The sequence below is a fragment of the Nelumbo nucifera genome, chromosome 7, assembly GCF_055504915.1.
Source record: "Nelumbo nucifera cultivar China Antique chromosome 7, China Antique-T2T, whole genome shotgun sequence".
Classification (NCBI taxonomy): Eukaryota; Viridiplantae; Streptophyta; class Magnoliopsida; order Proteales; family Nelumbonaceae; genus Nelumbo; species Nelumbo nucifera.
In genome coordinates, this window is record NC_142655.1 from 15,300,272 (window position 1) to 15,327,025 (window position 26,754).

General features: G+C 38.1%; 1 protein-coding gene across 6 annotated transcripts in view; it reads left to right on the forward strand.

Annotated features, from left to right (window-relative positions):
- The first annotated feature begins 2,032 nt into the window (after nucleotides 1–2,032).
- LOC104607768 (plant/protein (DUF810)) overlaps nucleotides 2,033–26,754 on the forward strand; it is a 156,969-nt gene continuing 132,247 nt past the window's right edge. For 2 of the 6 annotated variants that reach the window (XM_088891194.1, XM_088891198.1), the window contains exons 1-11: nucleotides 2,033–2,336; nucleotides 5,325–5,418; nucleotides 5,506–5,681; nucleotides 5,826–5,890; nucleotides 10,542–10,833; nucleotides 11,432–11,498; nucleotides 11,631–11,784; nucleotides 20,211–20,378; nucleotides 20,474–20,584; nucleotides 21,221–21,430; nucleotides 21,539–21,640. In XM_088891194.1, the coding sequence (XP_088747320.1) occupies nucleotides 5,402–5,418; nucleotides 5,506–5,681; nucleotides 5,826–5,890; nucleotides 10,542–10,833; nucleotides 11,432–11,498; nucleotides 11,631–11,784; nucleotides 20,211–20,378; nucleotides 20,474–20,584; nucleotides 21,221–21,430; nucleotides 21,539–21,640 (1,362 nt within the window). In that variant the 5' untranslated portion in view covers nucleotides 2,033–2,336; nucleotides 5,325–5,401. Of the gene's footprint in view, nucleotides 2,337–2,765; nucleotides 3,048–3,163; nucleotides 3,208–5,324; nucleotides 5,419–5,505; nucleotides 5,682–5,825; nucleotides 5,891–10,541; nucleotides 10,834–11,431; nucleotides 11,499–11,630; nucleotides 11,785–20,210; nucleotides 20,379–20,473; nucleotides 20,585–21,220; nucleotides 21,431–21,538; nucleotides 21,641–26,754 lie in introns of those variants that run through there. The other 4 variants (XM_088891196.1, XM_088891197.1, XM_010273462.3 and 1 more) reach the window with 4 other exon arrangements.

The window sequence follows — 26,754 nt, forward strand, 5'->3', positions numbered from 1 at the left end:
AACCAACCCTTGTAGGGTAGGTAGGTTTTACCTTGCAACCAAATTGAACCAACCCATGTTCATCCCTAGGAAATATGGATGTGTTCTTCAATGGTATCGTTGCTTTTCTTTTACTAATTGTAACTCGATCAATTGACAACTATATTCATATTATACAAAAATAAGTGTGAGAAATGGAGTTGTTTTTCCTATTTTGTGGGGGAATTAACAATTCTACATTTTGGTCAAAACCCTAGATCATCATCATTACCATCATCCATGACTTGTCTCAACTTTATGGAATAAATGTGTCAATCCTTATGTCCTAATTAAAAAGATGAAAACATACACAAATATAAAAAATATGAAAAGATTTGTAGAAAACATTTGGGTATTACTCTAATATTGTATATTCATCATATTAAACAAAAATAAATATGACAAATAAGAATAATTTTTATCAACATAGAAATATAAAAAAATTATAGAAAATTTTAGAAACATATTATTTACCACCACCACCACCACCACCACCATCATCATCATCATCAAAAAGTACCATGTGGAATGTGCACACTTACTAGTGGTTACAAAAACCATGGTCTCACTTGTTCATTTTGGATTGGGTCTAATCCAATCAATTGAATATTTTGGCCCATTTTGGACCAGTCCAATTCAATGTATGGACAATCTAATCTGTTCAATTTTGTTTTAATTTAGATTGGTTCTATACCCAAACCGGGTCCATTGACACTTATATTCTTATCTTCTATCAATAGATGGGATATTGGCTCAGTCCAACCTAATCCAATATAAATTCATTACAGATGGACCAGGTCCAATCCAATCAAATAAATACTTTAGAACATTAAGTCTAGATTTCTTCAATTCAATATGTTTGGTTGATTGGTCCAATCCATCCAAATTGATTTTGGATTGGTCTGTCAAATCCAATCCAAAATCGGTCCATTGACACCCATGTTTTTAAGCATACAACATCGAATGAGAAATTACAACCGGTGAAGTTTAGAAGTCTCTAAGAAAACTTTGTACAAGACAATAATACTTTAATTAAGAGAGACAATATAAATGTGTTATGGTGTGCAAAAACGTCTTGGTTTAATCTTGTTTTATATATTATAAAATGTTACTCTGAAATTTTTTATGTTTTTATGAGGAGGCTTTTATCCAATCACGATTTTCAATCATGTTTTTGAATGGGCACAGTCTATCAAGTGACAATTGTTTGATTAAAGAAAAGGATCAATGGACATTGTTCAACATTTCCGATGTGTAGCAAAGTGCATCTTTAAATTGCTTAGTTGCATTGTACATCCGAAAATCGCTTTTTGGTTAAAAACCGTTGATTTGATTAGTGAATTACTGTAAAATAATTTTTGGCCATTTTTTTAATTTTTTTTTTGTTAAAACGGACCATCCATTCAATCTGAACGATTAGACCATTCAACCCCAAAACTGGACCCAAACGGTTCATTGTCCAATTCGGTTTTAAAACCTTGGATTATATTCTTCCTCCCCGGAAGTGTAAGTAGTAGTCTCAACGAACTCAGAAAAGTCATAACCTTTCGACATGGTACAAGGTATGGAAAAGAAAAAAATGAATTTTAGTGAAAAATTCATTTTTTTTGGAAAATTATTATAACTCTATATAATCAATCACGCAAACATCCAAAAAATTTAATTCAAAGAAATTAGATCTCAATAAACTCCTTTACACAAAATCAACTATTGCCTTTGTTCCATAGTTAAAAATCACAGTGAGTCCATTTATTTCTATTCTTCTCCCTGAAATTTCTTAAAACAAATACTTTCACAAGGTTCAGCCTTGAAATCCGTCTAATTCATTTATTACAGAGCGCGGCTACGCGAGAGTTCTCAACTTTTAGGCTGCGTTTGGGAGTGCTTTCTCAACAGGGCTTGCCCGACGCTTTCTACCCGCGTTTAATTTTCTGTATTTTATCAAAGAAAAAAAAAAGAATCAAAATGACATCACTGCCCTTCTTTATTGGGAAAGCCATGTTGACTATTCTTCACAGACACAGATCTCTTCTTCTCTTACAGGTTACAGCAACATACCCAGACTCGAGCTCACCTCGCCGGTCGGCAAGTAATCTTTTTTATCTGCTGGAGTCTTGCTGGTAGTCCGACGAGTTTTAAGCAGGCTTTTGTCTGTCCTGAAGCTCCATGTTTTATGTATTTATCATTTCAAGAGTAAGACGAAAGCATTCAAAGAGCTCTTGGGCTTTGGAGAACGAAAACAGAGCTTCTCAATCTCTTGTCCATCTGAGCTTTAAAAAGAGGAGCTTTGAAGGTTGTTTTTGAAAAGAACAGAAAGGGTAAGAAATTATGGACGGAAGGAAGAAAACAAACGTGAAGATATTTGTTTTCTCTCCACCAATTCGGATTCAGAAAACATATTATGTGTGCATTCTTCTTTATATATATTCTCTCTCTTTTTAAAGCTTTTTAGATCAGGATTTGAAAGCTTTTTAGGGTGAGTGAGAGACCCACCAAAACAGCAGTCGATACGTTCAATTGGTAAGCAATTAACTGGTATTCAATTATTCAATGAGTCTCAATCAATTCACATGGATCGCAGGAAGCTTCATACATCTCAGACTGTTTTTACTTTTTAGGGCTTGGCTTGACTGTTCGGAAAAATTGCTTGGAGTCGTGGACATTGGTACGGGTTCGGGGTTAAAGAGTAATTGCAATCAATATTTTTTAATAAAAAGAGAAATAAAGAATCAATTGAGATAACATGTCATGGGCAGAAAGCATAGGCTGTTTTTTCCAAACACCCAATCCAATTCAGGCACCATGTCTTTTCGGTACCATAAAAATTGGCTATTTTATTTTACCATGCCCGATTTTTTTACCAATAAAATAAAAATATAAAAATACAAAACCAAGTCCGATTTCGACACAGCTCAAATCTCGGCCTTACCTAGATCTTCTCTGTTGGATTTCTGCTTCTTTGTAGCTTTCCTTCCCCCCATTTTCTTCCGTTTCATCATTTCGCTTCTGAGCAAAGTCTCTAGTTAGAGGTGCCGTATTTTTAGTTTTAGCTACTGATCCTAATAATTGGTGCAATGAATATCTTATCTGTCATAATTAGTTTCGTGCTTCCGTTCAAACTATACTGATTTGGTTGCATTTGCAGTGTTTTGGTTGATCTCATGGTAATTAAGTGCTGCGCAGTCTAAGGTGTCTTTTTTAATTGTTTCATTGTTTGATTTGGATTCAAGATTGTTAATTGTTGTTCAATTGGTTGATTCAAGTAAAGATTTCTCTGTAATTTGGATCGTTCTTTTACTGGGACATGAGGCTCGTGGTTGTTCTTTTGAATTGATGATGATTCTGTTTCTTCTGAGTTTTTTTTTTTTGTTCTGTTTTGTATGACTAATTCTCTGATAACCGCAATGCTGCTTTATTCCCTGGAATGCTGAGTTTAGTATGGAGATATGCTGTTGAACACTGAATACTGGTTGAAGATGCAACTGAAATCAGAAGATGTATTAACTTGGCTCGCCTTACATTGTAGTCAGATATGATATCCTTAGTGAGGAACAAAACACTATAGGCACTTAAAAAGAAAATGGATGAAAAGCCACTCAATTGTACAGTTAAGTCACAGAGCTACAATGTTTGCTTGATGATACAGTATGATAAATTTAGTTGTGCAACAAGATTTTGCAGTGTAAAGGCAGACTTACAATGGAAAACTGTCTTACAAGCCTAATGACCAGAATACCCCTTCTTAAGTAATTTATATTAAATGGACAGACCTACCCTGCTGCTCACTCTATTCCTTATACATTTATATCTCTAACAGAAAGAATTTCAACATAAGATGAATTGATATCAATTTGTGATTGTAATTTGTAAGGATATTTTGAAGCATTGGCATATACTCTTGTGTCTTGAGGGTGTATATAGAAAAATGAAATATGTTGGATTAGATTTTTTCTAATGGTAACTGGAATATACTTATTGTGATTCTTTCCACTTTCTTAACCACTTTTCATCCAAACTTCATCTCTGTCAATGTGAAATATTTTTGCACTAGTATTTTCCTTTAATCACATCCATTGTACTTCTTTCTTCATTGTTTTACTAGTATATGTATTAATCAGTAAATCAAAGTTATGCTAATTTGTTGCGTTTGAAAGTTTTTTGGTGGAAGATGAATGATCTGATGCATTTATTTCGAATTTTTTGCTGCTGTATTTTATTTTATTTTAATTTTATGGTTTTCTATGTTCTTTATGGATCATGTATTGCTTTTCAAGATATTCTGGTTGGTGACTTGTTAACTGATATATTTCTGTTTGTGCCTGGATGAATTTATTTTACTGTTGTATGAGATTTAAGGCACTGTTATTCATTTCTAACATTTCTTATTGTAATACAAGTTCATTATATTATATATGCAAAAATATGTATGTTAAGAAAGAATAAGCTTGATAATAGAGACAAATAGTCATATACCTTAGTGTCAACCAAGATTTCACTTGAAGCAATTGTAAGCTATGCAACAAAAGTCCCTATATGCTGAAGAGGATGTTGGCCCCTTGCAATGGATATACTCTACTACTGTGATGAAGGGTTCTAGAGGTTAAAAGAAATGAAAGGCTCTGTTGGGTTGTCGTTTGGGTGGGTGTGTCTTTGGTGTTTGTGTGGTTGTTTTCTTCTGGGAGCTATGTTACATGGACATGGTCATGGTAAGGCCTTTGACACAGAACGTGCAGTAAAAGTGGAACTGTCTGACATGGACACTTCAACATTAGCACCAATTTGGATGTGTCCATGCAACATAGGTTGGGAGTCCATGCAGGTGGTGCCATGGCAGGCTTATTGGAGGTTGGGTGGTTTCTCAGTTGTGATTTCTCGATCCTGGTCATGGGTTGTGACACTTTGGGGCTTTGTGGTGCTTATTTGTCCTGGCTGCCTAAGTGTCTGAGGTTATCATGACTTTTCATTAAGTGCGGTTTTAGTTTAGGGTTTTGGTGCGACGGTTGGGTTGCTCCATTGCGACCTGGGTTCAAATCTTGGAAACAGCCTCTATGTGTCTGCAGGGGTAAGGATTCGTACATTTTGTTCCTCCCCAGACCCCACATTGGCGGGAGTCTCGTGCACCAGACTGCCCTTTTTTCTGGTTTAGCAACATGGCTCCTTTTTTTTTTTTTTCTGTTACTCTTTGATCTATGCCCTTTTGCACCAGTTGACCTGCATGTTCCTTGTAAACTCTTTTTGTCCTTTTCTTTCTCTTCTTTTCTACATTTTATTCTGTTATTATTATATGAAAAGAGCATTACTTTCAGGTGGTGGAGATAGTGCTGCTGCACTGTGAAATTACTGCTTAAAATTTTGAACTCATTCAATAATCAGTGACTTGCCTATGTCAGACATGGAAGAGTATGCATTCTATCTTATATCCTGTGCTTCTATTTATCTTAGATATCCAGAAAATGTTATTTTAAAAAATGTTTTTTATGAATGTAGGGAAAATGCTCTTGAGCTTCTACAGCGATATCGGCGTGACAGGCGTGTGCTTCTTAATTTCATATTGTCTGGTAGCTTGATTAAGAAAGTTATAATGCCCCCGGGTGCAGTTTCCTTAGATGATGTGGACCTAGATCAAATCAGTATTGATTATGTTCTCAATTGTGCTAGAAAAGGTTATATACCATCTCAAGTACTTACATTTCTTGGAAAAATTGTACTTAGTAAATTTGCTTTTTTATTTATCTTAAAAACTAATTAATTTCTTGGAAAAATTGTATTAGTAACTTGATACCTAAATAAATATTTCTTTATTGTAGGTGAAACGCTTGAACTATCAGAAGCTATTCGGGATTACCATGATAGCATTGGATTTCCATCCACGGTAAGCTGTGACTCATTATGCATGGTTGTATATAGTATTGCATTAGCTTCAAAAATTGTATGATAGATACATCATACTATGTGAACCAGATGACTGTAAATTAGGAATATACAAAAAGTTGTCTGTAACCGATGGGGGTTCAAACCTGTTTTAGCAAAGAAAACCAGAAAAGAAGAAAGAAAAAGAACAGAGGAGGAAGAGAAGAGAGGGCAGAGGACAAAAGAATAGAAGAAAAGGGTGCAGAAAAAGAAATGACAGGAATACCCCTGCCACTAATAACATTAGAAAGACCTGAGTGCCCTTCACTGGGTCAAAAATAAAGAGTCCAACTCAACTAAGACTCTTCCCATCACCGTTTTCCAATAAAATGAAGGTTGAGGAATGGTGGAGAGAAGACCTTAGGGGGGTGAAGTGGAAAGGGGTAAGATTTCACAAAAAACTAGAACGGTTGAGAGCATATGTGAAGGATTGGAATAGGGACCATTTTGGGAGAATAGAAGAAATAAAATTCTCTCTATTGACCCAAATAGAGGAACTGGATGCGAAGGAATCCCAAAGAGCCATAAGTCCTCAAGATAGAGATCGGAGATGGAATCTAAAAAGAGAGTTAAACAAAATCATTTTGAGAGAAGAAATTTCTTGGAGGCAGAAGTCTAGATGTAAGTGGATTAAGGAAGGAGATGGGAACACTAAATTTTTTCATGACCTAGCCAATGGAAGGAGAAGGAAAAACCTAGTGTCCAAACTAGAAGCGGATGGAATAGTCTATGATACTCAAGAGAGGATAGCCAATTGTTTTGTTGACCATTTCAGATCCATTTTAAGGAGCCCCTAATCCCTAGTGTGGAGTTGGAAGGTGTGACTTGGCAGAGGCTTCTAAGAGATTAAAAGCTGGCTGGAAAGGAATTTTGAGGAGGAAGAAATTAGAAAAGCCATTTTTTCCATGGACAGATCTAAAGCACCAGGACCAGATGGGTTTACAATGGATTTCTTTCAAGATTGTTGGGATGTAGTCAAAGAAAATTTAATTGAGGTCTTCAAGGAATTTGAGAATAATCCAGTGATGAGTTGGCGAATTAATACTACTTTGTTAGCCTTAATTCCCAAGAAGAAAGAGGCCAAGCATCCAAAGGACTTTAGACCTATCAGTTTGGTTACAAGTGTTTATAAGATTGTGTCCAAGGTCTTATAGTTGAGGATAAAAAAGGTGCTTCCTTGTCTTTAGCCAAGTGCAAGGAGCTTTTGTTCAGGGGAGACGAATTGTAGATCAGATTCTAATAACAAATGAATGTGTGGAGGAGATGAGGAAATCAGAGCGTCAAGGTTATAATTGTAAACTAGATCTTGAAAAGGCCTATGACTTCTTGGATTGGGGATTCTTATCACTCATGCTAAGGAAGTGTGGGTTTGGGGATAAGTGGTGCAAATGGATAAACAGTTGCCTTTCCAATTGCCATTATTCAGTCCTAGTCAACGTGGTAGTTACTGATTTTTTCCTAGCTAGTAGGGGTCTGAGACAAGGTGATCCCATGTCACCTTTCCTTTTCACTTTAGTCGTTGATGCTTTTAGTAGACTCCTCTTAGAAGCGAATAGAGCCGGATCTCTAAGAGGGCGGAGAATAGGTAGAGATAGAGTTCCAGTAACCCATCTCCAATTTGCAGATGACATAATTATCTTTTGCGAAGGTTGTGATTTGATGGAGGTAAGGAATCTGAAGGATTTAATAATTCATTTTGAGAGGGCCTCAAATTTGAAGGTAAATTTTGAGAAGAGCTGTGTTGTGGGAGTTCATTTGAACAGAGAGGAGATGAAGTCTATGGCAGCCTTGTTAGAAAGCACTTGCTCTCAGTGGCCTCTATCCTACCTAGGACTTCTATTAGGTGCAAATTCAAAGGAAAGTAGGTTCTGGAACCCAGTGGTGGAAAAATTCGAAAAAAGGTTGGTAGCTTGGAATAGAAACTATATTTCCGTGGGTGATATAGTTACTTTGATTAAAGCGACTTTAGCCAACTTGGCTTTATACTTTTTGTCAGTCATTAGAATTCCTAAAAGGGAGGCAAAGAGGTTGGAAAAACCGATGAGGGACTTCTTATGGGAACCTGAAAAAGAGAAAAAAGATCACTTGATTAGGTGGGAAGTGGTGAGTCGGAGCAAAAAAGGAGGCGTAGGCTTAGGGAATGTGGTGAGTAAGAATGAGGCTCTTTTAGGTAAGTGGCTTTGGAGGTGGCCCCTGGAGAGGGAGAGGTTATGGCATGAAGTAGTGAAAAGTATCCATGGCTGTTCTGAATCAAGTTGTGATGCGGGGATATCCCAAAGGGCTTTGCTCACAACACCTTGGAAGGCTATCTTTGCCTCTCTGGCATTCTCCCTAAATTCCTCAGTTTTGTAAGGTACAATGCTTGTTCTGGAAACTCCATTCTTTTTGGGGAAGATACTTGGATGAGCACTCGACCCCTAAAAGACCGTTTCCCTTCTCTCTATTCCATCTCCCTCTTTAAAAAGAAACCCATTTCATGGTTCCTTCCCCCCCCCGGTTTGCCTTTTGTCTTTAAACTAGGATTTTGGGTTTCAAAGAGGGTTAAGGGATGAGGAATTTCATTGTGTTTCAGAGGTTTTGTTGCTTCTAGATTCGGTGTGTCTGGACCTGACTAACCTAGATAAAAGAGTCTGGGCCCTAACCCCGGTTGGCTCCTTCACTTGTGCATCTTTCTTTAAAGCCCTTTGCTCTAACCCTTCCTATCAGGTCTTCCCTGTTAAAGAGGTTTGGTCAAGGCCAACACCCCCCAAAATAGCAGTGTTTTATTGGGAAGCCTATTATGGTAAGATCAATACTGTGGAAAACTTGCAAAAGAAGAAACCTTTTATGTGTCTGTCCCCAAATTGGTGCTTTATGTGTTAAGTGATGGGTGAGGACTGTAACCATTTGCTAATATCGTGCTCCTTTGCTGCCAATATTTGGAACTGGGTTGTTTTCTTATTTGGGTGTAGGTGGAACTTGCCCTTTGAAGTAAAGCTGCTGTTCACTCTGGCTGCTCTTGGGAGATTGACAAAAAGAGGGAAGCTAATGTGGAAATGTATCAAAGCCGCTACCTTGTGGATTTTATGGGAGGAGAGAAATGCTAGAATATTTCAAGAAAAGGAAAGAAGTCTTGCTGAAATCAAGGAATGCATATTGACAAGGACAATCTCATGGTTGAAATCTTCACAATTGTTGGCGGATTTCTCCTTTGATGACTTAAGGAGAAACTGGGAAGCAATGGATTCTATAGTCTTCACCAAGAAATCACAAGTTGAATGGAAACCCCCACCAGATGGAGTGGTAAAATTGAATTTTGATGGCAGCTGCCAAGGTAACCCAGGGCCATCCGGAATTGGTGGGATTCTGAGAGACAAAGACGACAATATGTTGCCTCTTTTTTCAGGATCAGTGGGTGAAAGGTGATTCTGTAAGAGCAAAGTTACTAGCAGCGGTACAAGGCATACAGATGGCTAGTCAAATTGGAGTGAACAATTTATTAGTAGAAGGGGATTCCAAGGTAGTAGTGGGCTGGCTGAATAGCCCAGATACAGCTTGTTGGGGCTACAGGGATCTGTTAAAGAAAGTTAAATGGATAACAAGAAATATGGCTGTCAGGTTTGAGTGGGTCAGTAGATTAGCAAATGCAATGGCTGATTCTCTGGCCAAGCAAGGGGTGTCAAGGGGAGATCTGTTTTGGGCTACTTTGTAATTTGTGTTTCAGGCTTGGGCATGTTTAGTGTATATGATTCAGTCCTCGGGAGAGGTAACATCTCGTGCCTCTTCGTAGGCTGATTGTGTTTTCGTTATTTGAATTAATAAAATTACTCTCATTTATCAAAAAAAAACTAAGACTCTTCCCATCACTTCAGTTCTTCCTGATTTTGATGCCTAAACACAAATCACCCTCCTGATGACTGAACCCCACAAAAAAATCCAAGAATTAGGCAATCCAGAGAGAACCGATCGACACTCTATTCCCTCAAGCAGTTCACTGATCTAGGGCTACATTGATCACCATCAAGAAAGCCTAATTAATTAAATAAAAACAAATAAGGAACAAGCTATCAAAGATGAAATCGAGCTAATGACAGCAAAATCCTCAATAGCGAAGTAGGCTGTTGGAATTAGTGATGGTGGTCTGCTAAGAGGTTGATAAGACTATGACTCTTGTTCTGGAAATAGACTGTCAGAAGCTGGTTTTTTGAGTGACATGGGGTGCTGGGGTGATCTTCAAATTTTCAAGACTAGTCTTGTTGGGGTTGATTTTTGGGACTAAGGTCTATTGTACTCGAGGACAGTCCTTTTTTGAGGGACTGCTTCTTTGTGATGGATTATTTCTGCTTCTCTTTTGGTGCCTCTGCCCCATATACCCCTTGTATACGTTTTTCTTCTCTTTTTACTATGTTTCTTATTATCTACTCTTCTACCGTCATCCTTCTTTTATTTAAACAAAATTTTCCTTGTTATCAAAAAATGGTTATCTGCTGTCATATATCTTAGGACATATTTATTATAATGTGTCTTCATGCTTCTTGCAGTTTTTCATTGTATCGTTGTGTTGTGCTGCTGATAGTTACAATTTGTTTTCTTTTTGATTAATAATGTGATTGCAACCCATCTTGTTCTTTCAGAATAATACAGGTTCTACCGATGAATTCTTTTTGGTTACAAATCCGGATTATTCAGGTTCACCTCCAAGAAGGGCACCACCACCGATTCCTATCTACACACCCTCACCCATTATGTCAAGCCTATCAAAATCACAGTCCCTCCACTCAACACACCTTCAGGAACTATCTGTTGACGACATTGAAGATTTTGAGGATGATGACGATGATGAGGAAGTTAGCAGTCTCAGGACTTCAAGAAGGAATCCAATTAATGCCGGTGATCTTGTGTTAGGATTGCCTTCTTTTGCAACAGGTAAGTTTGGCTAAGATTTAGTGGAATGCCTAGGAGAATCTTTTCCCTATTTCTTTGGATCCTAAACTTATGGAAAGAAATGTATGAGCGATATTGTGTGCATGATGGGTTACTACCCTACTGGAATTCTTTTCACATAATGGAGCTGATTTAAGGAGTTGCTGGTATTTGAGTTCTATACTGAATTTTTAATGATATTTATAGTGGGAAACCTTTCATATGAATTCTGATCTGTCATTTCAAGCTCCTGTAGTTGACTTCATATTATTGGCATAAGTCCATGATGGTGGATATCACAAGGGGAAGTGGCATTATGTGATACTATATTATATAGAAATCAATGTATATTTTCTTTACTGCTGTATTTGGTTTGAAAGGAAAGGTAGGAAAAGGAAGGGAAAAGTAGTATAGGTTTCCCCGTCCCTACCTTTTCTTTCAAACCAAACAGAGCCTAAATTCATGGACTTTGTATGAACAAAAAGTTGCTGCCTTAGAACTTTTGCAAATTGACCAAAGCATGAAATGTGAACTTAAATAGGATGGACTCCTTTTAACCATTTAATTTTAAATTTTCTTTTTCTTTTATTTTCTCTGGCAGGTATTGCAGATGATGACCTCCGTGAAACAGCATATGAAGTCCTCCTGGCTTCTGCTGGGGCTGCAGGGTATGCTTCTAGCTCTAGGATCTTATCTGTTCTTTCTCATTGTTCCATGTCTTTAATGTTTTATCTCTTTTCTTTTATTTGTGCTCTTTAAGATCTTGACTTGTATATTCTTGTCAAATCCACTTTATGCAGGGGCCTCATTGTGCCATCCAAAGAAAAGAAGAAAGAGAAAAGGTCCAGATTGATGAGGAAGCTTGCTCATAGCAAAAGTGACTATGTTGTACCTCAATCTCAACGTGCCCCAGGAATGGCTGGTTTGTTGGAGGCCATGCGTGTCCAGCTTGAGGTATGCAACAAATTTTTTTCCTCTCACGTATTTTCTTATCAGCTGAAATGATATATTCTCAGATCTAGTTTGGTTTTTGTTATGACTATGCTAGTATTTCTTAAGTGGTTTATCATTGTTTTTTTCTCTCATTTTCTGTACAAGAACTATATTTTCTTAGTTAAGTGAATGATTTTGAGTCAGCAGGGGTTTATGGTCATTTCTTGGAAACGGTCTCTCTGTTTGTGCAAGGGTAAGTCTGCGTACATCTATTCCTCTTGCACTGGGCTGCTCTGCCCTTTAGGGATTTATGGTCATTATGATTCCCTTACAGTCATCCATGTAATTCAGTGTTTTGTTTATACCACATTGATGAAAAAGAAAATTTTGATAATACTTTTCTGGAGAATGAATATTCATGCTGGTATGTGGTGTATTTGAGAGGAACAGAACAAGGGAGTTTTTGAGAAACAATCTAGTTCTTGGGAAGATCTCAAAAGGAAAGTTTTACATCTTACCAGTTCAGCTAATCTACAGCCTTGTGTGCGTGCACTTACTGTCTTGAAATGGAGAAGCAAGAGGGATCCTTCGTACCGGTGAGAAGATGGAAAGGTGAGTTGATGCTTGAAGAGAAGTTCTTTTTGCATGAAGGGAAGAATTGGAGCCAACTGGTGTTGAATATTAGAGAGGAAGGAAGGGCCTCTATATTCTTAATAGGATAAGCATTACCGTGGCTGAAAGGCTTCATCGGTGGAGCTCTTCTCTCTGTTAAGAATAATGGTTGGAGGAATTCTTTGGAGCTTCCAAGAAGAAGGTATCAGGCAGTCTTGAAGTGTAACCAAAAAGGGTGGTGTGTGGGGTTTCGGAGATTTTTGGTAATAACAGAAAGCAAATGATCTGTATTCTATAAGAAAACAAGGCTTAGGTTGGAGGTTAATGGCACAGAAGCTCCAAGACTTTTTATTGCTGAAAAAAGCTGAAACCCTGGTAGGTAAAACTTCTGAGGCCAATCAAGAAAATCTACATGATAGTGATCCTTCTAAGAAAACTTATCAAGACCTGGACAAAGTGCCTGAAGTCACTTTGCGGGAAGAAATCTCACAACTGTTTTTGGTTGCAAGTTCAAGCAAGATTCAGAGTATTTTTGGAAAATGACAAAGGTGATTGGGAATGAGATTGATTGTTAAAGCAGGGAAGAAGGTGACTGACTGGGAAGTGATAGAAGAAGCTGTTATGGCTAAGCTCCAAGTCAAATCTGGTGTTTCAGTGTATCCCTTTGAGCTTAAAGAACTGCCTTTATCCTATAATAATTTCACATGGTCTAACATGCAGTCCAACCCAATTTGCTCCAAATTTGATAGATTCTTATTCATAGTGGATTAGGAGGAGCTTTGGGGTGACCTTGTTTCTGGAGCTTTACCTAGGGTAACCCCAGGCTACTGGCCAATCTCGATTTTTAAGGAAGATTTGTGTGGAACAGGTCCAACCCCGTTTAGGTTTGGGAATATGTGGTTATGTTCAACTGGTTTTGTAGATAAAGTTAAGGAATGGTGGGAGGGGAGCAATCCATGGGTTAAGTGGGAAAGAATGAGGTTTCATTGGAAGTTGAAGGAACTTAAAGTCAAAATCAAGGAGTGGAACATCCATTAGTTTGGGAGATTAGAAGGAAGAAACAAGAGAATAAAGAGAGTTGAGGATTTGGATTTCAAAGAAAGTTCGAGCATGTTTAAAGAAAGGGATAGGGAAGAAAGATGGACTTTAAGTAGTTAATTAGAAGATTTGTTGTTGAAAGAAGAGATTAGTTGGAGACAAAAATCAAGAAATAATTGGCTTAAGGAGGGGGAAAAGAATAGCGATTTTTTTGCATGTTTTGGCAAATGGGTGGATAAAGAAAAAAATTGTTTCTAGATTGGATGGTGGATGGAGTTACCTTGACTCGTCAAAATGAGATTGCCCAAGCTTTTGTGGACTACTTTAAATCAATCTTTAGGAGACATATGGTTGGAAAAACATGGCTTTGTTAGATAATGTATGCCCTTACCCCTTAAATTGGACACTTATGAGACTTGTGTTAGTTTAGAATGTTCTCAGCCGTTGGATAGACTTGGGGAGTTTATCCTGCCAAGGGCAATTGTATGCTGGACAGTGTGGGAGAAAAGAAATCAAAGAACTTTTCATGAGAAAGAAAAAAGCAAGGAAGCCATCATTGAATTAATATATGTTAGGGTGGTTCACTAGGTCAAGTCTATGAAGTTATTTGAAGGTTATTCAACAAGAGACATCATTAGAAATTGGAAAGAAGTGGCTTGGTTTGCTCCCTTGACTACTTCCCCTAGTCCAACTTGGACTCCTCTAGCTTTGGGGTTTATTAAATTGAACTTTGATGGCAGTAGTGAAGGAAACCCAGGCCCTTCGGGTATAGGTGGAGTGTTCTGGGATGAAGAAGGTCGAATTATTGCCATGTTCTTAGGACCTATAGGCTGGGGGGATTCATTGAGAGATGAAATTTTGGCAGCTCTGAAAGGGATTAAAAGAGCCCAACAGATGAAAATCAGCAAACTGTTGGTGGAAGGAGACTCTAGACTGATTGTTAGCTGGCTGTAAAAGGAAGATTCTAGTTTGTGGAAGTTCTCAAATGAAAAAAAGAAAATCAACCAGATAACTCAAACCATGCAAATTCAGGTTCAGTGGGCCAAGAGGAGTGCCAATTCTCTGGTAGACATTTTGGCCAAACAAGGGGTGGGAAGAGCAAGTCTTTTTTGGGCTTTTTTGTAATCTAATCTTTAATGTTAGGGAGGGTTAAGAGTTTTTACCCCTCCCTTCATATTGTATTGTTGTATCATCTTTTTTCTTAATAAAAGTTGCTGTTATTGATAAAAAAAAGTTTATCCTACCAAAGCTGACATTGATGTGCTGCCAAAGAAGTTGGGGCAGTTTGTCTCAGCTACTAGGGTTAGACCTGAAACACATGTAGTGTGTGTTTGGATGAAACACTAAACCCGAACCATTTTCTAGTTATGCCCTAGACCTTGGAGGTTGATGGGCAAAACTGGAAAGTTACACATAACCCCTAGACTTGATTATGGTACTGCACTAGGTGTTGGATTGGGCTAATTAGTGAGATATCCATTAAGGGTCAAAACTTGGGTATGTTGGGGCAGTCTGAGAATTCATCTGAGTGGGTGATCATAGTGATAGGATCGGCCCCTTTGTCAGACAAAGTGAATGATAGGATTTACACTCTCTTTGATGGAAACCTAAACTGCCGATAGTGGACTTCAACTATGTTTGAGATTTGGCTTCGTAAAATATATTTATATGATATATATTAATGTTTTATGAAAAATGTTTGCAAAAGGTTTTAATTCCTGGGATCCATCTGAGTAGAGAGTGTGATACTACACCTTGCAGCCAGGGGAGAGGTCCTTCTCTGTCGGGCAGTGTTTGTTTGATCATTATGGGCCGCGAGGTTAAGTGTAAGAGACCATTGCAGGGCTGATTACCTGATGGGCTTTATCTTACTTAAGTCCATTACATTGTGTTAAAAGCGCAAGGGCCAATTTGCGCCTGAGACGTAAGGCGCAAGGTGAGGCACGCGCCTTTTTAAGAAAGGTGCAAAGTTACAAAAAATAGCTAACAAATAAAAAAGTCAAAAAATTAAAAAAAAAGCCAAAAAATTAAAAAAAATGCAAAAGATTCAAAAACATTAAACATAATGTTAATCAAAAATATAAACTTAAATTTTAAAATAAATGTTTTAAAAAACCTATTATCTAAAATTAAAATACATAAACATAACATGTAAAGCATATTCAAATGAAAATTTAAAAATAAAAGCAAACATATAAAGCATTTTCAAGCATATAAAACCCACAATCTCTTTTTCTCCTTAATTGCATTGCTTCAAGTAGCTAATGTGATGTAAAACGTATTGCATTCTTGATTCTATGAGTTGCCTTTGTACCACATCCCTCGAGGCAAGCCCGAATAAGTCTATGTTAGGGTCTTAAATTCCTATTTCTCACAAAAAATAATGATTTTATAACTTTCCTTGTCTTTTAAGAAGATATTTTATTGCAATGAATGAATGGACAACATTAGCAAATAGGGGGTTCTCGGAGCTATTTGAGTTTAACGGCTGGGCCGGGGGCTCTCCCCCCGTACCCCCGACCACGCCTCTTGAGGCAAGCCCGAACAAGTGGATGGATCCTTAGGATCTAGTGAGCCTCTTCAGCCCAAGTTTCCTAAGACAATCAACAAAAAGAGGAAGAACAATGTGGAGGCAGTTAGAGTTGCTGTGGTGTGGTCCATCTAGGAGGAGAGGAATGCAAGAATATTTAATGAGAAGATGAGGTCAAAGGAGGAGTTAGTGGAAAAATAAAAATTTGAGTGGCTCATTGGATAAAAACCCTGGACATTTTCCATTGCTTTTATTTCGATTGATATAATAAGGGCTTGGAATGAGGTGGCTCACTCTTCAAAACAAAAGGAAAGAGAGATGATGGAATGGAAGCCACTAGCAAGAGATAAGAGAATTAAATTTTGATGGGAGTTCAATGGGAAACCCGGGGATGGAAGGTATTGGTGGTGTATTTAGAGACTCCTCAAGTAAAGTGTTAGCTATGTATTCAGGTCCTGAATGCTGCCTTTAAGTGGATACATAGGACAACTAATGGGTTGGATGGCACTTTAGTAAAGGTTTTGAGGTAGTAGTTACTCTGGGCTCTATTGTAAATTAGCTTCTGGACATTTGTATTTCCAGGTGGATGGATCCCAAGCTGTTGTAACTTTTACCTCCCATGAATAAATTAATCATTTTTTCTGATAAAAAAAGTAAGGTCCACTCTAGCCAATTTGTTGGTTTATTTTCTGTCTTTAGGATTCTAGGAGGGGTTAGCAAAAGGGTAGAAAAGCTAATGAGGGATTTCTTGTGGGATCCAAGGGAGGAGAAAAAGGACTACATAGTTAATTGGGAAGTAGTTAGTAGAAGTAAGAAGTTTAGTGGGTTAGGTTTGGGGAATATCTAGGAAAGGAATGTCGCTTTACTTGCTAAATGGCTTTGGAGGTTGCCAATATATAAGGACGCATTGTGGGCAAAGGTAATAATCAGTATTCATGGTTTTGTGCCTTATGGTTGGGATTCTAGAGTGTTGGCTAGAGCTACAAGAGCCTCTCCTTGGAAGTTTATCCATGCTATCCTTCCTTCATTCTTACCACATTATCAGGTATAACCCTTGCTTTGGTAATCTTGTTAATTTCTGGGATCATGTTTGGTTGGGTAATTCAACTCGTAAAGAGCAATTCCCTTTCATCTATGCCATCTCTAATCGGAGGGATTAGCCTCTTGCTTCCTTTATGACTCCTTCAAGCTCTACCTTAGGGTTTGATTCGAACTTGTGGCTTAGAAGAGGTCTACGTGATTGTAAATTAGTCAGTGCTTTGTCTTTGATGCAAGGTCTCGAAGGGATCTTTTTGGACCCCTCTCAAAGTTACCATCGTATCTGAACTCCTTCCCCTTCGTGTACCTTCACTTGTGCCTCCTTTTTGTCCCTAATTCGAGCTGGTGATAGCCTCAACCAACCTTTTTTGGTTGAAGAGGTTTGGGGTAAACTGGTTCTGCCTAGGATTGAAGGTTTCTGCTGGGAAGTGTTTCTGGATAGAATTAACACATGTAACCTACTCCAAAGAAAAATACCTAATTGTGCTTATCTCTCCTCATGGGTGTATCCTTTGTAAGGCTGATACTGAATCTTCCCATGACTTATTAATCTCTTGCTCCTTAGCATCTTTAATGTGGGAGTGGTTTCTATCCTTGTTTGGGTGTAAGTGGAACCCCCTGCCAAATGTACAAAGCTTGTTCGCCCTACCTTTGTTAGTTGGCAAAAGTAGAGGGGAAGAATCTTATGGAGATGTACGAGAGCTGCAGTTTGTTGGTCAATATGGGAAGGGATGAACCAGAGAAGTTGTGCAGAAAAATAGAGGAGTAGGGAAGCCATTATTGAAGCCATCACTATTAGCGTCCATTGGGTGAAAACTTTAAGATTATTTGAAGGAGTTTTGGCTGCTGAATGGTTGAGGAACTGGAGGTTGGCTTCTGATTCTGCTCCACTGAAACCTATTATTATTAGGCCATTTTGTTCTCTCCCAAGTTGTGGATTTAATAAGCTGAATTTTGGTGTTAGTAGTGAAAGTAATCTGGGTCCCTCAGGCATAGGAGGAGTTTTCAAGATTGAGGAAGGCAGAATTGGCTCTTTTTTTCAGGTCCTATAGGTGTTGGAGATTCTTTGAGAGCTGAAAGCTTTGCTGTTATGGAAGTGAACTTATCTAAATTGATAATTGAAGTGGATTCAAAGTTGGTTGTCAGCTGGCTTCAAAAGGAGGAGTCAGGGTGGTAGGACTACATCAGTGAAAAAAGGAAGTTTAGGCATCTCACACAAGGAATTGAAGTTAAACTGAATTGGGTTAAAAGAGATGCTTATTTCTTTGCTGATGTGTTGGCTAAACAGGGAGTGGGCAGGGATCATATGTTTTGGGCTATCTTGTAATTTATCTTTTTTGTGCATGTTGTTTGGGGAGAGTTAAGAGTTTACCGCTCCCTTTTTGTATTTCACTAATTTCTTTAATGAATATATTTCTGGCATTGATGAAAAACCAATTTTTCATCTTACTATCTACTGGATGATCACTTCCTCGCTTCTCCAGGGTGTTGGTCTATATTTTGATGAATAACCATAACTTAAAACCAGCCATCCCAGAGATTGAGATGGCCTAACTCCAATTTTTTCTAACCATATAAGCAATATATCAAGTAAAAAACCATTCCCCCAGAATAAATTCTCTCTTTCAAGCCCTTCTCTTGCTAACCCATTTGCCAGTCCATTGGCAGCTCTAAAAGTCCACTGAACAGCAACAAACCTATCCCTTTTTAGCTTGGTAATCTCCCTCATGATGTGTCTATACTGCCAAGGACATCTTCATTACGAACCCACCCTAGGGTGGTAGTCTTCATCAGTTGAGATGTAATTTTTTGAAATCATTTGTTCTCCAGAATCCAGATCCTGCTCATTGATTCCAGCTTCCTTCTGATCCAAGGCCTTCTTGTGAGTTTCTATCTGAAATTTGATGGTAACTGCAGATGTACTGATAGCCATATGGGATCATCTGGGATTGGGGAGCATATTTCAGATGCTCTTCGGTGGATCTATTGTCTTTGCTGACTCCTCTGAAGCCGAGACTAGAGCTCTCCTCATTGGTTTAAGGCTTATCAAATCTGTTAATGTCAGGCCTCTGCTGGTGGAAGGAGAACTTAGGATATAATCAGTTAGATCTCCAATTCTGAGTGGGGCCCCTGGAGACTTGATCATTTGCTGAATGAAATCTGAGAACTCTCTTGCACTTTACTGAACTTTCTAGCTGATATTCTTTCTAAATTAGGGTTGGATAGAAGTGAATTGTACAGTGCTTATACTTTACGTTTGTAATTGTTTGTTGTTGTTTCTTGTACATCTTTCATGTAAATCCCCCCTCCCCCCTAAATTCTTTTTGATTAGAAAGTTCCCTTTTCTCAAAACATGATAGTACTTGGAGAACTTGGAATAAAGAAAGAGCGATACAGCAGCAGAGTAAAAGAATAAGAGAATGTTATAGGTTGGAGTGGAAAAGATCCTCTCCACAACTGGTTCTATTCACTTCTACATTGCTCTGTACAAAAATAGATAAACCTTACACCCTCCTTTAGTCATAAAAAATGAAAAAGACAAATACCCCTAGTAAAGAAAAAGGACAAAAACCAAAATCTTTCAGTTATTCCTACAGTGCCCTCAAACTGAGCATTGATATTAATTATGCCCTGTTTACCAAGGTTGTCTTCAAATGGCGGCTGTGCAACTTGTTTAGTAAATATGCCTGCCAATTGCTGATTGGTCTCCATGAATGGTAGACATACCTCCCCATTCAAAACCTATTTCTGGAATCTACTGAAGTGTGTTTTGTCCTGTCATGTTATATTAGATTATGCATTATGGGCAACTTTAATGGTTTGCCTGATTGTCACAGTACAACTTCAATCGTTCATCCCAAGAAATACCCAATTCGCTGAGAGAGTCTTTAACCTGAGAAATTCAAAGATCTCATGTGCCATACCTCCCTTGTACTTTACTTCTCTTATAGTGCTTCTGTTAGGGTTATAGTAGTATTCTATTGTATTCATGCTCATATATATAAATAGAAAGGGGACCGCGCATGCACATATAAATAGAAAGGGGACTGTGCATGCACCTGAAGGTTGATGCTTCTCCTCTCTCTCCTCTCTCTTCTCTCTCTTCTCTTCCTCTTAATTCATTGATACAAACTATTTTCTATTGATTGATTTTCTGATTCCTACAAAACAAGTCTAATTAAACATGTTGTTTATGTTACTCTTTAACTGTTATGAATATTTTCTATAGATTTCAGAAGCAATGGACATCAGGACAAGGCAAGGCCTACTTAATTCCCTTGTAGGGAAAGTTGGAAAAAGAATGGATACCCTTTTGGTTCCTTTGGAATTATTGTGTTGTATTTCTCGAACAGAGTTCTCTGACAAGAAGTCATATTTGCGGTGGCAAAAGAGGCAGGTCTGCAAAATAATATGAATATATTGTAGCTTGATGCTTTCTTTTTGTGTGTGTGTTAATCTCTAATAATAGTTCTTACATTTGTTCTGGTATAGTTAAATATGCTGGAAGAAGGGCTTTTAAATCATCCTGCTGTTGGATTTGGGGAATCTGGGCGTAAGGCAAGTGACTTGAGGGTTCTTTTGAGAAAGATAGAGGAATCTGAGGTACATATTTTAGTAGTTTTTCCAATTGGATTTTGTGATGTGCTAGACATGAGATCCTTCTTCCTCATTTGGTGCTCTATTCCTGTATTATTTGAATGCTTTTATTCATTTGCATTTTGTGACTATCATCCTGAACTTGTAGTCTCGGACTATTTTTTGATATGTTGCAACTTTGGTAGCCTGAAGGCCTAGCAAGCCGCTCAACCCAAAAATAAAATCGAGGCTCTCAAACTGAGATTAGTCTCAATCTAATTTATTGAACTTTGAGTTGGGCCATTTAATTTGTATTAAGATGTTGCACAATTTTTGGGGGGCTAAAATCAATAGAGGTATATTATGATGCATAAACTCATATATAAAGGGATTGGGTTGGGTTAGGTTTTATACTCAACCCAGGCCCAACTTAGTAGCTTCCATCCCAAGCCCAATCGTTGGTATGATGGTGCAATTCTGGTAAAGTTGGTTCGTTCATGTTCTTTCAACCTGTCCAAGTTCCCATAGCTACTATTTATTACAATTTGATGGCATATTTTATTGTTACTATTTATTTAAATTTTAGGTTGACATATTTGCTGCATCTTGGTACTGATTTTTATTCTTTTATCTTTCTTGGTTAATTTGTGTTTTATCTTTCAGTCTCTTCCATCATCTACCGGTGAACTGCAACGTACCGAGTGTTTAAGATCTCTTAGAGAGATTGCCATTCCACTTGCTGAAAGGCCAGCTCGTGGTGACTTGACTGGTGAAGTATGCCATTGGGCAGATGGTTATCATCTCAATGTTAGGCTGTATGAAAAACTTCTCTTCAGTGTCTTTGACATTTTGGATGAGGGAAAGCTTACAGAGGTCATCCTGTCTAGAAGAAAAATCAGCTTATTCATCCTTTTATAGACACACCTAAATTTAGCTTGTTTACTTACACCAGCTATTGTTTATTCTTTTTCTTTTACTCAGGAAGTTGAAGAAATTCTTGAGCTCCTAAAATTAACTTGGCGAATATTAGGAATTACGGAGACCATCCACTACACCTGCTATGCATGGGTATTATTTCATCAGGTATGTGAGCTTAACTTGTTTTTATTCTTTGGAAACAATTATGTAGATTATTTTGAACTAATATGAAGTCTTACAAAACCAAAACTGCTAGTTATATTTTTATTAGTTTCTTGGTCATAGTCAGTGTTGTAAAGGAGCAGGGCACAAGAAAAGCCCAAGGGCCTTTTTGCATCGAAGGCATAAGGCAAGGTGCAAATTTCTGAAAAATTCAAAACAAATAAAAAATTAAAAAAATAAAATTAAAAATTAAAAACTACATTAAGGAACTGCAAGTTTGAATTTTAAAAAAAATTTAATGTTTTAAAAATCCTATTGGCTCAAATTAAAATACATATAAAACCTATTTGTAGTGAAATGGAAGTGAAAGCAAACATATGTAGATTATAGCAAAGTGCTTCAAGCCCTTAATAATTCAAGCATGTGAAACTTTCAATCTATTTATTTCTCTGCTAGTTGCGTTACTTGAAGTTTCTGGTGTGATGTTAAACATCTTGTATTCCCAATCGTAGGAGATTGGCCTTTGCCTCTGTGAAAGCCCCTTAAGGCAAAGCCCAAACAAGTCCATGAGGGGGTTTGGGGTAGCACCCCCTGACATAAATTCTTATCCAGTATATATAAAGTGATGGATTTTGTGATTTTAGTTGTGGTTCATTGTATTTTAGGATTAAGGATCAGGTAATAGTTGTATTGCTGTTGCTTCTTTAAAAAAATTGCTATTTGTGATCCTATATGCAAGAGCTGAGGCTTAAGTATTTGAAAAATTTTTGTTTTTGTTTATTTTAAAAGTTTTTTTTTGAAGAAGGTAAATTGACCATTGTTAGTGTACAAATAGCAATAAAAGGTAATTCAGAAGTTGATAAGCCACCATACAAGTGTGAATCCACAAAAATAGCCAAACAAAGATATATTTAAAAAGTGCGTGCCTGGGCTCAGGTGCAAGGTGCATCAGGCATGCACATTGTGACAGGGATTATGCTTGGGTTTAGACAAGGCACATGCCTTGAAATGTGCCTAGCCTATAGGCCCAGGCATGCCTTTTAGAACACTGGTCATAAATCATATTATGCTTCAGTCCTTTGGGAGATTCCCTTGAAGGAGTCTTTGATGCATACTTCATAGGGGTATCATCCTAAGTTCTATGGATTGTACTCTTTTTGTGGGGTTACAATTGGTGCCCTCAATTGCTTAGAGAACTCATTACAAGCTGGAAGTTTCTGGGGCTGAACAAGAGGGATTGGGCATTATGGAGTATAATACCTCCTGTGGTAATTTGGGTGCTATGGAATGAGAGGAACAACAGGTTGTTTGATAACTGGGAAAAATCAGTAAATAAGGTGGTCAGTAACAATATTTCATTCCTGGATTACTGTCCATAAGCTGTTCAGGGAGGTACCTCATCGCAAGTATTTTAATCACACAACAATTTTTAAACCATAGTTTATTTAATGGCTTGAGTTGTTTCTGTAGAAAGGCCCAGATACAGTATACTTGTACATCCTTGTCTCATGTATAGGCCTCTTGCTGTACATGGAGTTGGATGGTTGGATGGTTGCAAGAAAATAGTTTGGGGATTTGGAGCCATAGACAAGCTATGGGGGAGGTGAGGTATCTAGCAACAGAAATTGAGGTCAGCTTCAGATGGGCTGGAAGATCAGCTAATGGTTTGGTGGACACTTTGCCCAAACAAGGGGTAAATAGGGAGTTGTTTTGGGAAGAGACTTGTACAGTGCACTGTCAACCTGAGTCTAAGAAGGAGAAGGTACACAAAGGGACTGAAGGGGCTTTGTTGGGTTTGGGTGGGAAACATTTAGGGGTGAAGATTTTAAGTAAGTTTAAGGGGGGGTGGGGCCTGAGGTAAAGTTAGAGCTAAGTTTGGTTTTTGAAGTGAAAAAGAGAAGGGCAAGTGGCTGTTGGTTCCAAGATTGGTGTGCTCCTTTGAATGTTCGGTAACTGCATTCACATGTTTGTTGGAGGTTGTAATTATTGGTTCTTTGGCAGGTTGAGATAGGTCCGTGGTTCGTGAGTCATTTTCAAGGCTTGAGTTTCTTTTGCAAGCCAAGTTGATTTTCATTATGTGTTGTTCTTCTGACTCTCTCAGTGGTGAGCCAGGCACAATCTCTGTTTCTTGTCCAGAGTTTTGTCAGAGGAATAGGGTGTTAGACTCTACTATGAATGGGGGAGGTTCATCGGTTTTGGAGTTGGGAGTTGGGGAGGAGAGTTGACTAGGGGGAGGCGGAGGAAGTGGTAGAAGAGGTGGCTTTATGAATAGGAACGGGGAGGGGACAAGGAAAAGGGAGACAATTTAGAAGGAGGAGAAGGTAAGAAGGTAAGTCTGATTGAAAATATCTTTCATGGTGTTAAGATAGGGAATGACTTTGCTTCTTCAGCTTTTGAAGTGGCTATTGGGAGATTAGGCGTTGATTTGGGTTGTAGGAGAAAAGAGAACGATTGGGCTGTTAAGGGCGATGTTTTGGTGACTCTGAAAAAAACCCAGAGCTTCAAGTAATTCTAATGTGGTTCATGTTACAATGGTTTTATCAAGACTGAAAGATGATCTGGTAGGTGCAGGGCTGATGAACAGATATAAAAGAATTTATAAAAGAAGAGAAGTGAAAGCTAGAAATTCTTATTTTGAGAACCCCCAAGTGGAGAAGCGATCTGCAGGTTAAAGATGAGAACAAGTTTCATTTGGCAAATCCCCAAGATCATGATCTAAAGAAGGATGGCTTGGTAAAGAAGTTGACTTGCTCAAATGAAGATAAGAGCCTTGAGCTTTCTTCTCTCGTGGTGCTGGAGGAGGAGAAAAAGAAGAGAAGTGTGGACTTGAAGAGGTTAGTGGATAGAGAGGTGGAAATTGGCAAGTCCTTGTGCTTATTCTTTTTGGGAGCGCTTTGTTAGGAAAGCTTTTGAAGCCCTCAAAAGGAAGAGGAAAGATGAAAGCTTGATGAAAGTTGACAGTGTAGTTGGAGAAATTTGGGATGAGGAAGGAGGGCATGAAGAGTTTGGAGAGATTGAAGGTTAGATGTGCTTAACTATTGCAGTTTTCCTTTTTTGTCTTTGTGCAAATTTTCTGTCTTTGGAGATTTTCTTATAGTTTTATTTCAGTTTGGGTGGGAGTTTGCTTATTAGTGGGGTGTTATCTTCACACCTGTTTTCTTGGTTTTATCTAGTTTTTGTTTCTTTAATAAAATTTTGCTTTTACTTATCAAAAAAAAGTTTTTTAGGTTTGCAAGAATCCTGTCAGTGGCTGTCCAATGCCGAGTCCGAGGAGCATGCATGTACTGTCTCACAACACTGACGGCATAAGAGATATTTAGATGGGTCATGCACAAATACATCAAATAGCCCACCAATCTCTGATAGCTCCCTACATCCTTCACAACTCACCATATGAGGCATTAACCTTGTGGTTTTGATCAATAGGAGTGTTAGTTGGTGACTCCAAGCTTCCTAGTCTCTTGTAGCAAATCCAACACATACTTCCTCGAGATGAAAATCCCATGTCTAGACCTTGCAACATCAGCACCCAGAAAATATTTTAACTCACCCAGATCCTTGATTTCATATTCTTGTTGTAATGACTTCTTTAAGGTATCAATCTCACTTAGATCATTTCTTGTAACTGAAATGTCGTCAACATAGACAATCAGCACTAACACAAGGAATCCTCTCCTCTTCACAAGGAGTGTATGATCTGGTTGAGTCTGTGTGTATCCAAAGTGACTCAATGCTCCCCTAAACTTGTCAAACCATGCTTTGGGTCATTGCTTCTAGTCACCATTAAGGAAGGAATTTTTAACACCAAGTTGGAATAACGACCATGAATAAGTAGCCACAATGGCAAGAGAATCCGAATCGAACTCATTTTAGTCACAATTGAAAAGCTCTCTAGATAATCTATCTCATAGGTTTGTGTATACCCTTTTGCAACCAGCCTTGTCTTGTACCTCTCTACACTACCATCAGCTTTGTACATTACAGTAAACACCCACTTACATCCAACTATCTCCTTATCAGTAGGTAGATCAACAATTTCCCATGTCTGATTTCTAATTAAAGCCTCCATCTCCTTTTGTTTGGATGTCCTCCACTCGGGTGTGGAGAGATCCTCATTGACATTCTTAGGGATAGACACAAAATCAAGGGAAAAGAGGAAGGCATGGTAGGGGGGATAAATTTCTGTAAGAGAGATGGTGTGAAATACAATGGGCTGTACACTTTTTCTTCCCCTTGTAAAGAGCAATAGGAAGAACAGGATCATCAACATCTGAGGTGTTAGGCACAGGAGTATCATCAATAGGGATATAGATATTAGTAGGAACAAGAGAAATACCTAGACCTGTATTAGCCAGACCTAAGGGTGTCAATGGACTGGTTTTGGATTGGACCCCGTCTAGTCCAAAATCAATTTGGACAGATTGGACGGACCAATAAGACATATTGGATTGGACCAATCAGGTCCAAAATATTTATTAGATTGGATTCAACCTGGCCCGTCTATAACAAATTTATATAGGATTGGGTTGGATTAAGCCAATATTTGATCCATTGATATAAGATAAGAATATATGTGTCAATGGACCGGGTTTAGGTTGAAACCAATCTAATCAAATAGATTGGATTCAACCTGGCCCGTCTATAACAAATTTATATAGGATTGGGTTGGATTAAGCCAATATTTGATCCATTGATATAAGATAAGAATATATGTGTCAATGGACCGGGTTTAGGTTGAAACCAATCTAATCAAAATGAATTTGAACAGATTGGATGGTCCAGACATTGAATTGGACCGGTCCAAATTGGCCGAAAACATTCATTGGATTGGATTGGACCTGGTCCATTTATAATGGACTCACATTGGATTGGACCGGATTGTACCAAATCTAGTCCACTTGACACCCCTAGCTGGACCTAGAATCTTAGATGAATCGATGGGAAGTGGTGCAGGTTCCCTTGTTGGAGCATGAGTAGAATCAACCCTCTTGCTTTGGCATGAAAAGAATTGTGAGGCAGACCACAATGGATTAGGTAAAGCAACTGATGGTGTAGGTAAAGGAGTAGAGGTAATGGTGTAAAGAAGCAAGAGCAAGGACAAGAAGAGGAATAGAATT